Source organism: Pogonomyrmex barbatus, unplaced genomic scaffold (genome assembly GCF_055798465.1).
Source record: "Pogonomyrmex barbatus isolate J1 unplaced genomic scaffold, ASM5579846v1 scaffold3, whole genome shotgun sequence".
NCBI classification, from domain to species: domain Eukaryota; kingdom Metazoa; phylum Arthropoda; class Insecta; order Hymenoptera; family Formicidae; genus Pogonomyrmex; species Pogonomyrmex barbatus.
Window position 1 is genome coordinate 4,823,435 of NW_028297127.1, and position 12,919 is coordinate 4,836,353.

General features: G+C 33.3%; 1 protein-coding gene across 8 annotated transcripts in view; it reads right to left on the minus strand.

Annotated features, from left to right (window-relative positions):
* The window catches only part of LOC105423311 (alkaline phosphatase), a 180,383-nt gene that overhangs the window by 15,644 nt on the left and 151,820 nt on the right, over positions 1 to 12,919 (minus strand). For 3 of the 8 annotated variants that reach the window (XR_016139896.1, XR_016139897.1, XR_016139894.1), the window contains exons 9-10: positions 5,721 to 6,666; positions 405 to 762 (exon numbers count right to left, since the gene is read on the minus strand). Coding sequence is in view for 3 of the 8 variants with exons in the window: in XM_089079814.1 (XP_088935940.1) it covers positions 6,187 to 6,666 (480 nt within the window). In the remaining 5 variants the exon portion in view is untranslated. Of the gene's footprint in view, positions 1 to 404; positions 763 to 1,114; positions 6,667 to 12,919 lie in introns of those variants that run through there. The other 5 variants (XM_089079814.1, XM_089079812.1, XM_089079813.1 and 2 more) reach the window with 2 other exon arrangements.

The following is a 12,919-nucleotide window of genomic DNA, read 5'->3' on the forward strand; positions in this document are numbered from 1 at the left end:
ATGTAAAATGCAATTCTCTTTATAATAATTAAAACAGAACTTTACACAACAAATTATAATCCCTCTCTTTTTTAACTTTAAATAAAAAAGAATTTTTGCCAATATAAAAATATTTTTACATACATTCTTTCTTCCTTTCATTTAGCAAAAATTAATTGATTGTTTTGGTACGTTACGTATTGTTACAACGTATCGTTGTAATTGTTATTTGGATGCTATGTTATGATATAAAATATTTTAAAAGCATTTTTTTCTCTTTTCGCCGATGAAAAAATGATCCACGATGGACAAAAGAATTCACAGATAGAAGATGCAAGGCGTGCAAGGGAAAGGCGAGCTAAATTCTATGTAAGGCTAAGTCGACATTCGCACTATTCTTATGTTTTGCTATCATACTCACATACTTGAGAGAGATTCTGACGGATCCATCTATGGATATTCCATCCACTCTGGCAGATACCAGAAACTTTGTAGATAGGACGCTTGTAGAACGTTTCTCCAACAACATCTAAGCCGCGTTAGTGAGAAGATTGTGAAGGATGTACGAGCGTTCAGGGTATGTTTGAGAGCAAATGAGTTATATACCACTTACGGAATAAAGCCCGCACGTAATCATAATACGACGCCAAAAGATTTATGGCAGTCCGCCATGGGTTTACGTTGCATTCACCATTGATCCTTCATACTCGTACAACACGATAGAGGAAAGAATCGAGGTATTTTATCGTATAACTGCTGCGATCCGCTATCAAAATATATGATCTGGAATATGAAAAAATTATTTGTTTGCCTGAAAATAGTAAGAAATAAATTTCTTATCATGAATTACGGGCACACACTCTCACGTCATCATACGGATAGATTCATAGTTTCTATAATGTTCATAATTTCATCTCGTGTGTTTATTTACATAAAATAACATGATAAAAACACATGATAAAAAAATATATGTAGAGATGATAATAAGTTAATAGTAATATTGTTTTCATAAATTTGTAATTCGTATGCAATTTTTTTCAGTTTTTAAATATTTTTTTTTCTTCCCTTTACGATCATAGGGTTAAAGAAGAAAACTGCGTGTATGAAGGAGGAGGATAATTTGATGACACCTACATATTTGTGATTTCTTTTTTTTATGAAACAATAGTATACAGATATCTATAATAAATTACATTCGTAATAATTCGTGTTGACGTTCTTTACAGAAATATATAGGTTGGTGAAGTCATATCGCGTTCTTTTGTCATAATTTGGTCTCACATGATCCATCGCACTATCGCTAGAGTTCTATTTAAACATAAGTCCCTCGAAGTGTAAGCTCGGCTTGAATGCTGTCGGCTCAAAATACCATGCGTCACATGTTCGTGATTAAACGTTTCAGATTATATGATATATTGACAAATTTTCATTTATCATTAAAATTAAACAAAAGTCGATGATGACTGACAATGAAAATGTTATTAACTAGAAAATGGAAAATTTATATAATTTATATAAATATATTAGAACGCAACATTATATTATACAATGTGTATTTAAATATGAATAAACCAGCGTAATTTCTGACAATTATTAACGGAAATTATTTTGGACACACACAAAAGGAGTTAGTTTTGTATTAATGAGCTATTATCACTTATTGACACCATCGAAATGTTTTGCGCTTTAATGTAACTTGATAATCTTGTCATCGGCTAGTAGCATTATGACAATTTCACAGTAAATAAATAGAATTTTGCGCCATCCCGATTTAAAGTCCAAATAATTCGTAATTCGCAACTCGGTTTACGGTACAAAGCAACTAAAACGTATCCTTGTTAGCAATTTCCTAGCTTCAACTTCTATTTCAGTTTTAAACAACGCAAATGCGAGTCGAAGGAATTTAAAGTCGAATTATACGGAGCGTTTAACAAGATGCAATGTAATTTACAAGTATCTTACAGAACATTTTATTCTTTCAGGATTTTATTGATTGTAATTTTACTATATCTATATGTATCTTTAGTTTCACGTAGTGCGCCAACGAATGCTATATCTTTTCATCTACGAGTCATTGTTACTCGATATCTTGCATTCAAAATGCAAGTAAAATGTCTCAAGCAGTTGAAAATCTAGGAAAACGCAGTAATTACCATGTCCATTCCTTATTCATAACTAATTTAAATGCTTGAGGTATGTGCAAACGAGAAGCATTTGCCTCAACAATAAATAAGTAATGCAATTTCTATATTTTCCTAGTGATATTTTACATTTACATAATACATAAAATATTATCTGTTGAATTATATACATGCAAATAATAAATTTATAAAGTATTTAATATTAGAAACATTATACGAATAAAAAAATCTTGCATCAAAACTTGAAATAATTTCTTCTTTGCCAAAACATTGCTTTTCATAAAATTATTAATATTTTGACATAAATTATTTCTGTGATTGTGATAAAAATCAAGATTTTTATATTATATAATAATTTTTATATTATATAATAAAAGAATTAAGAATTCGAAATCGGTTTCTCTTTATTTTCGTATCTACTCAGAGTTTGAAAATGTATATTTATAGATTTATATTTCATGAATAGATTAGCTTATTTTTTGACAAAAGATGTTGCAACATATACTATTTATCATATAAATTGCAATAAAGTATTTTTCATATAATAATGCAGCAATTTATATATTAAATTTTAATCCAATTTAAGAAGCGACAATACAGTGTGTAATCTCCAATTTTATTCTGTTGATTTCTTATGTTATTAAAATGTTCATTTCATTTGCAATTAAAATCTTACGCTAGCTCAAAAGCTAGGTGAAAAGCTTAACCGTACGAATAACTTGGTAGTTTGCGTCGGAATAATGAGTCGACAGATAAGTTCTGGCACCAACATGCGTAAAGATGCGCTCAGTCTCATTTGTTGTCCTTATAACTGTTTTATAGCATCTACAAACCGAGGTTGGGATGCATGCAGAAGAATTTACGTCGCTTGTGGAAACTCACCCCGCTTTTTATGTCACACGATCATAAAAGTGACATTCCGAGCATGAATTTACCCTGCCAAAGCCTCCATTGTCATTTAGCTTCAGCTATCTCAAAGCTATCATTTGTTTTATATATATTCGCGGTGTATTACGCTACGTGTATATGTACGCGTGCGCTTTCATTCGTCCACAAATTCAGGACTGACTTCAACATTCCAAAAAGCAAATCCGCGTGAATCGGAAGCGAAATAAAAATATTATTCGATGTACGCGCGCTTGCAAGATATCTCTTGATTTTCATTTTCTGTATATTTATTACGATAGTAAAACTATCGTAATAAAATAAGACACTTTTAGCAGATATGATCGTTATTCTTGCAAAATTCTTGTTAAGTCTCGTTCACGTATCGCGTCTAATGGAATGATAAAAATAGTAATTTGTTGCAACCATCTTGCCAATCACTGAATATCACATGGAGGTCTGACAACGCGAATAGAAATATCTTATGAGTAGAAAAATCATAACTGTTCGAGAATACATATACGCAGTGAAGTTGGAAACAAGATACGAGAAAAATATTACTTGACGAATGTGCACACGTTTATAAAGATATCTTCCATCTCTCGTATCCAACGCACGTATTATTCTTAAAAAAGAAACAGAGTTCTTTAACAACGCATTCTTCTCTTCGTACATAAAATCGCTAAATTCCATCAGCATATATCTGATTTAAGAAGATATCTGATTTAAGAAGATTTTGAGAAAGATTTAAGTTTGATTATACTGAATAAATCCATAATTTGTAATTTGTTGCAATTATTTTATCAATATATATGTTGTCCAATAAAAAAGATCGAATCATAGCCGAATAAGTTACTAAACTTATATAAATAAATTTCAAGCAGTAATTTATAAGGTAATAATAATAAATATATTTGGTAATAAATAAATTCGAGATTCAAATCTTGAATAACGCATATTTGTTTCCAAGACGATTCTCACTTTTCCACTTTCGACACTAGCGCTTGCCTGTTAAAACGATTAAATTAAAACGATTAAAACAGCAATCTGTTGGCGCAATTAGTTCATCAATTTATAGAGGAGCTATAAATCAAAGTCGCGATTCATCGCGTAAAAGGCAAATCATCTTTCAGAACTGCTCGTGAATATGCACGAAACGCTCCATAAAATTCGTACGGCCTCATCAAAACTGAAAACGGAAGCGCTACTCATGAGAATGGATTCTGGAGAATTGAATGGCGAAGGGACTCTCGACTCGCAGCTATAATTCCCTCGTTACTAGTCACAAATACATGAGTGCACTGCCAGTAGATCTCGATTCCCACGAAGCGCGATATCGCAATAAATTACGAATGAATTGGAAAAGACGGCGCAGGCTGATTATTTAATAATAATTGTTCGAAGCGGACAAACCTGAAGCGACCATTTTTTTTTTTTCGACTCTATTCGGACCAAAGTGCACGATTAATTTTCATCGTAACGAAGTTCTTGAAGACTAATCTATGTTGCGTGATGCTTAAAATAAAAGTGACGTAAGCGGCGTGACGTAAAGTGCGAAAATTTCACCTGTGAATTATCTTTCCTCTCAACAGCTCGGTGCAAAATAAACTCTGTGAAAAATCGTTTTATTCCCGTTATAAATATTTCTGGCCCAATATAAAATCCTGCCCAGAAGATTAAATAAACGCGTCGAGAATAGCGTGTCAGCGTGTGCTAATGAGGAATCCGTCTCAGTCCGGTAATTAAATCCTACCTCTGTAATTTACATTCGATGTGTGGACGCGTGTCTCAAGATATTTATACATTATTTATGCTTTAGTCTTAATATATATTTACATTTTATATTACGTCAAAATTCTCATGATTCGAAAACATTTTTCAGCCCACTCGTTGAACAATTTGTTAGATCGGCGAAGTCACATTATTAGTTCGTTGTATGCTAACATACAAATTCTCGCTGAAATAGTTGCTTTCAAGTCTTTCGAGGTAAGTCGCCACTTAAAAAATAGACGAATGGATCTCTTCAAGATATGCGAAATGTATCAAAAACATCGCTTTTTTTTATTCTACAGACTGACTTAAGCAAAGCTGCTTTATTTTCTCTTAGCAAGAAGCAACGATCGATGATTCGATGAAAAATTGAGATGACGAGATTTACAGATTTTCTTCTTTCGAAAAATATATTTAGTTCTAGGTAAAAATTTATTTTAACAAAATCTTTATTAAAATATACTTTATTGTCAATTAACCAAAAGAGAAGAACAGAAATGTAGCTGCTGAAAATAGCAATAGTTTCGAAACATTTCGCAGAGTCGAACGATGTAATTAGTCTTATCATGCAACGATCTATTTCTTTCAATTAAAAGAAAAAATGTAATATAATTAAATAATATTTTTTGCTAAACAAAATACATAATTTGATAATAAAAATATTTAAAATATAGTAAACTCTATGATCTCATAGTTTTCAAAAATTCCTGAAATAACGAGATCAATCAAGAGATTCCTTTTTCAATCTCCTCATTGAAGTTTTATCGAAGGAGTTTTAGTCATTAGCGTAAAGTTTGTAGCTCCTTTAGGCACTCTCTCAAACAAGGATTTGTATCAATTAAATCGTTAAATGAAGTAGAAGTACTCGATTATATTCTGAGATCCAGAACGCATGAGAAGATTAAAAAGTGATACATTGCGTTAGTTCATCTCACAATATCTCACCAATATTCATGAATTCGTTCAATTCATCGTGAATCGTCGATTTCTGGGCAGGGGGACGCAAATGCGTCTTTCTCCAAAGAGATCCTCGCGGCGTGTGTCCTTCCTATTAAGTCGCTCTTGAATTCCGAGGACACTCCTGCGCTATACCATGGTCACCATATTACACCATGCCACTTGCATTAACACTCGACAACCCTCGCAGCGTATGGTTGCTGGGCAAACGATCCATTTAACGGTTCACCGAAAGACCCGCCGATGATCACCACTCGTTCGGAACGAGCCACTCTCAAGACTCGCGCGCCCCGTTAAATTTACACGACCCGCGGCCGCTCCATCGACTATTATTACGCGTCAGGATGCGCCAGGACGCTCGTATTTTGAGCTTCTCCGTGCTGTCATGTACCTCCGACGTGTTACATAGACGGAAGCTCCGCTTTGCTCCTTGGACGCGGGACAGAGGAACGCATTAACTCGTCCTTTCGAAGGGACACCGGGGAATCAGCGGAACGAGAGACACCAGAGGCGTCTGTAACAACAGCAGCAACAGCGGCAACAGCATCGGCAGCAGCAGCAGCAGGAGCGGCAGCAACAGCGGCAGCGAGGTGCTGCCGGCCAACGAACTGCAAGGACGGCCGGCGGCGGATTTCGTGGGTGGATTTCGCATGCGGTCGTTCATCACATCGCTGGATATCGCCGCGCTGTTCGGCTCCGCCGAGGGACAGCTTATCGGCGCGGCGTTCATTGTGTCGCTGGCATTCGCGTTGTTCGTGGGATCCCGAGAGCAGCGACTGGCGTGATGGGCCAGGCAGGCGGCGTAGGCGATCGCGTGCGGGATGTAGCTCTGGTCGATGCTGCCGGAAAACAGGGCGCCCGCGAGGGGCCCGATGGCGAACACCGGCACATCCTCACCCCCGTGCGTCGCCCACGCCCTCGGCACGCCCGCCGTCTGTAATTACAGTCGTTATAGATGCAATTACTGCGCCTAAATCGGATGTAGAAGATCGCGTGGAATCTCCCGCCGAGTCTTGTTGATAGAAAGTTTGACAGAATAAAACGATGAGCAAAAATAAACGAGATATTTAAATGGAATATTACATTAATAATGGAATAAAATAAATGGAAAATTAATAACACGTATAAATGTATACACGATTAATTCGTTAATTCGTGAGATGAAAACGGACAAATTATGTAATGAACAATTTATGTAATTAATTATTTAATTGGAATAAATCGCTTTTAATATTTATAATATTTATTACATATTTCTAATATTTATAATAAGAAAATTGAAGAAAATTCATTTATGTTTCTCTTTTACATGAATATTAATGAGATATGTAAAAAATTGTATTAAGCCTACTTTAGCCGATTTATGTCGAAATTTATAGTAAAATTCGATATTTGTTTTTCTTCGAAATAAAATTCTTTGTTAAGAAGTTTTAAATATGTCTTTAAAACATTTTTTTTTACAAAATTAGGAGCATTAAGAAAGACGCGTCTTTTAGATACACATTGTTTGAAAACACGCATATCTAAGTACATATATATTAAGATAAAATTGAGGTAAGGTAAATTGAGGTGAAATATTAAGATAAAACATTAAAATAAAATTCTATTTTAAAATTTGATGCATATTATAAATTAATTTAAAATGAATTTTAAATATTCATTTATACTACAAAGATTCTAAATTTTATTTTATTAAAACAACGTTTGCTAACGAAATGATTTATACACTATTCTGACGCGAACAATAAATTGCCATAAACGATAAAAAAAAATTCTGTCAAAAAGATGTTGAAGACCATTCTCCATTTTACTCGAGAATACTACTCTGCAGATAGCTGGGTAACGGGGCATTATTTTTTAATGAATTGAGGCTGCTTTTATAACTGCGGCTATATAGAACATAGTAATGAAATAACAGTATAATTTTTCATAGCGTTCAGTTTAACATGTAAACTGAAAAAGATTGTCTTTATAGTGGAAAACGTCAATTGTCATAGACGTATATATGTATGTCAGAGTAAATCACATATAAAAGCATACAATTTTATTATTTTTCTGGTAAAACACAGTCATATTTTTCAAGTAATATATCGAAATATATTTTTTATGCACACACTCTAATTTATAAAATATAAAAAATGTTTTTGTATTATTCTTGTGTAAATATAAATTAATAAAAACATTATGCCAATGTTATGACATTATGCCAATGTTAGTAATGATATATTTTATCATACATAATTAGCACATCCGAAAGAAGAGAAAGAAAATTAATTAAATAATAATATATATTTTTAAATTAAATCTTGTTTAAATATACATATAATTTTTGAATGCATAATTACGTGTTCTATAAAATAAAATAAGAATTTCGCCAACAATACAAAAAAATTATTTATTTACATATTTTACAACACACATAATATGCAGTATAAAATTATTAATTTAGTTTAAAAAAAATTATAACTTTAGTTTCAAAAATTCTTTAATATAAACACTCAATATATTATTTCACTTGACATTATTTATTACACTTCTTTAATTTTTGTATTAAATTTATATTCTTTTACATTCTCATAATCTCTAAAATATTAGGATTTAGTAAAGACCTAGCAAAAAATGCTATTCTTTTTTATCTCATTGAAGTTCGTATTACTTTAAAATTGAACTTCTTCCGAGAGCGGCACACATTTTAGAATTAAAACGAGAATAAAATTAAAACAGCTGGTTCGAAAAGATATTGTCGCAAGTTCTAACTACGACCCGTTGCAGTTTTTTCTGCATTTTATTTCGCCTGCGGCTACGCTGTGCGGCTCAAATGAGGCGCACTGCTGCGGCGAAAAAGGGAATTCTCTCACAATATTTCCTTCTCGTTGGGACACCATGGACCCTTTGTTACGATCCTGCCTCGACGATCAGATGAAAGGCCACGGCACGTCCCGGAGTAGTGCGGTCGACTCGGGGAGAAGTGGTTTTGTGCAATGAGAGTGGAACGGAGCTGTAGCCCGAAGGAGGACAACAAGTGCCAGGAATACGGTTGGAGTGGCGATGATGACAATGCAGAGAGATGTCTATTTTATCTCCTTCTTATTATTTTTTTACTTACTTTTTTTTACGAGCTTATGATTCTACGATTACAAGATTCGATCAAAATCGATTTTTATGTTAATAAACATTGCGAAAACATTGAAAAAGATTTTGAATTTACTTTTGCTCTTATATGTCCAGCAAGATGGACGAGATTCTGTTTCCTTGTTCCTTTGATAAAAATGAAAAATATAGTTCTAAAAGCATCGGATATTGTTATTCCCGTTGGACATAAATCACGTGATTTGAGTAAAATCATTTAATACTTGTATATTCAAAATCTCTTTTGAGAGAGCCAAATAACTTTCGATCCAACTGAGATTAGAACAAACTATTCATGCAAAAGATATTCAGTCAAAAGCAAAATATCAATAATTCTACAGTAAACATCGCTCGTCTTGACAATGTTAAGGGTCTTCCCTTTAATAACTGCATTACAGTTACTAAACTTCCGTGAGAATGTAAAAACTGAAGTTGTACTTTTTCTAAAAATATATATTAGGCAAAAAGTTATCTATTATAACATTTTAATTAACTTGAATTAATGCAAAGAGAGAGAGAGAAAGAGAGAGAGAGAGAGAGAGAGAGAGAGAGAGAGATTTTATTACAAATAATGAATACAAAAGTTAAAATCTCGGAATTCTTTAATCCAGTTCTTTCTCAAAAATTGTAAATTAAATTAATATATTTTGAATAACAATTAGAAAATTGTTAAAATTAAATTATTTAGAAATTGTTAATTAAATTACTTGATTATTACAATTAGAAGTTGTCTTTCTAGAATATTTATTTTTGTAATTTTAGAAATTCTTCTTATGCAAGCGATTAAGTCATTTATTTCTTTAAAATAATAGTTATTTAATAACGAGATTGTTATCTTTTATATGAAAAAATTTCTGGAGAATTTTTCCCGTAAGATATTTGACAACAATAATGCATCGAATGCTTCGTTAAAAATAAGCAGATAAAAATTCCAGTGTGTTAATGTCAGTGCATTTCTCAAATCTGATATTCACGCGTCCCTTAGGAAAAAATCTTGTCGATAGTGATGACTGCGTAAAGTAAAGTAAGCGAAGTCCGTCGAAGCAGGATGTAACTGGTGTCTTAAGAAATTATAGTCCGTCGGGAGAGCGTTAAATATTATAAGGGGTTAGCGTTATCCGCCATCGGTACATCCCGGCTCGGTGTTTCTATCGGATAATGCGAAAACTCGAGATATCGTGGAGCGAAACATACCTCGTGCACTTTATTCCTGGCAACAAAATCTATGGAACGGACTGGGGGGACATCAAGTGCTTACAGAGATAAACAAGGGAATCAGATACAAAAGCAATATAATGGCTATATCCATTAGATTTATTAAAAGAACATTTAACGTAGATTAGATTCTCAATTCGCTTGTTTTCCGTTTTATTGCGTTATTATTTATTATATTAAACTGTAAAATGCAAAATCTTTATATTTTTCGGAGAGATATTCGATTCACATTTGAGACTCTTGAGATCTTATTTTTCGCGTTTCTTCTCTTCCTCGTTTTCTCTCTCTTTTCCTGAAAATAAACCTCGAACCTAAAAACGAAGAAGATTCACTAGCGTGCTTTGTACGGGACAAGAAATTCTGGCTACGCGAATAAAGAGTGAAAAGGGTTGCTTTAAGACATCAACGAGAGGTAGATATTTCATGCGGGATGAACATCCTGCAAACCAGGGGAAGTCGACCATGCGGAGCGGAACAGATTTGTATCAGTTTGCGCTTTAAGAATGCAGAGGAGTGCGGAACGTAATACGAACGAAAGAAAGGCGCGATGCGAACGGGCGAATTATCGAAGCTGAAAAAAATTCTCATTAATTTGCGCGCTGTATCGCGCGAACGAAGAGAGTCGACGTCTACTAAATAGCTCGATATCAGCCCAGCGCGGTGTTTAATTCGTCCGGGATATCTGAAGCATTAATTCGCAGCATGTAATTGTGGACATAAATCACCGTGATAGGTAATAATATATATGCTTTTTATTACATGCCCGTGTCGGCGCATATAAAATGCAAAAGTACATAAGTTGTACAAATCCAATATGGAGCGTTTTTATTAAGTAAATATTCCAAGATCATTATTTCCATAATGCGTGCACGTGCATAGATATATAGTATCATTTTTATTAGCAAAGATATGTAGGTGGTTAATGGTTATAAAAAAAAAGAATGGAAGAGAAAAGTTTTAATCGCGTATATAAAATTAAACATTCGTTCATCGTTTAATTTAGACATTCATCACCCGTCAATTTTAAAGCGTTCTGTAAAATATAATAAAATAGAATATTTCTTTTTTACAATGTTGAATTCTTTTCTTGACAACAAAGCTCTCTGCTTTCCAAATAATACAAACATAATTTCAAACTACGCTTTTATAAATAACATTTTGCGTCGCATCGTACAAATTAATGTCAATAATTTGTTTAAAGTTTAACTTATGGAGACGAATAATTCTGAATGATAACTCTGAATCATCTCCGCTCCGAGATAAATAACAATATCTATCGGAAATTAGGTCGCTGTTTACCTTGGCATCACCGCATGCACGTTTACTACGTACTTTGTATTATGGTCATGAGATTCGCAGCTAATACCGGCTGGTAGATCCAGATTTACGCGCTTAATGCATACCTGACATTCACTGTGTAAATCACACTCTCTCGTAAAACGAGAGCGATCTCCCGTTGTAAAATACAGGCGCTTCTTGTTTCGCGTGGTCGATTTATGCGAATTTACGTTTACATAATAGTTCGTAGGAAAATGCATGCGATCGCTCGCGCAAGCAAGTGGGGACTACGCGATACTATCGTAGCAATATTATGCGGTATCATCCTAGCCCGAACTATGCACCACTGTGGTATTATATCACCATGCATTCCAGTTCATAATGGCAAAGCATGCAGTTTGTTGCAAAATTTATTTCTTAAATAACTGAACAACATATAAGACCATTTGCAAAAACACAAATGTTCGTAACATAAATGTTTTTAATTTGGACACACACACATATATATATATATATATATATATATATATATTGCAAAGTGCATAACTCCAATTCGCAAGCCTTAAAATTAAGCACTTTTTAATATGTATTGTATTGTATTGCAAGCGATTCATTCAATTATTATCCTAATTTCTTTTTAAGTAAAAAAGATATAATTAACTCAAATATTTATTAATATTAAAATGAAAATTATAGAACGTATTTAAATAATTATTAGACTAAAGCCTCTTCTCGTAATAATAATATTTGATTCGACGTTTCCTTTGCAGTGCTCTCGTTCAAGAGAATGTCATTCAAAATTCTATTTAAGGTGACGAAATATCTCTGGTCTCTAGCGACTTATGAAGATTGTTGGTGAGCAAGAACAGACAGGTCGGCATAATTTATCGCTTCAATAGATTTTAATCAGTTTCTTCCCCAGCCACTTATAACAATTCACTCTGACGGAGCATTTCGAGGAATTGAATAATCATAGTCAAGAGTCACCGCCAGATGATACCTTTATAACTTTGGAACGAATTTTCTCAATGCATTCCAAGTGTCGCGAAAATGAGAAGATTGCGCGAATTGCTACTTGTAATCTCCACGAGTTGCATTTTTAATATCGTAGATACGGAATAACGAGCCTGACTGTACAGAATACACGAGAAAAGATAATCTGTATATTTAACTTTAAATATTTTACAATTAAAATCCCAATTAAAATTATATCGAATTGAATTAACAAATAAGACTTTACAGCGTCTTTGTCTCTGCCTCTAGAATTTTAAATTACCATATAATATAATATAATAAGTTGCATTAAAAAAGAATGATATGAAGAAAACGAAAATATTCAATATATTTCGTGTTTATAGTTACGTTCTCTATGAATCAAGATTAATTTATATTAATCTTGTAGTAATATTATGTAGCATATTATGTTTAAATAAGGTAGTTAAACTATAATTACACACGGCGCACCGGATTTGCACGGTAAAATTCGTTAATACCAACCCACCTGCCATATCAGAGGCTAAATTACTGTACCTACGTGTTCGGCGTGATAATGTAAAGCAAAGTAC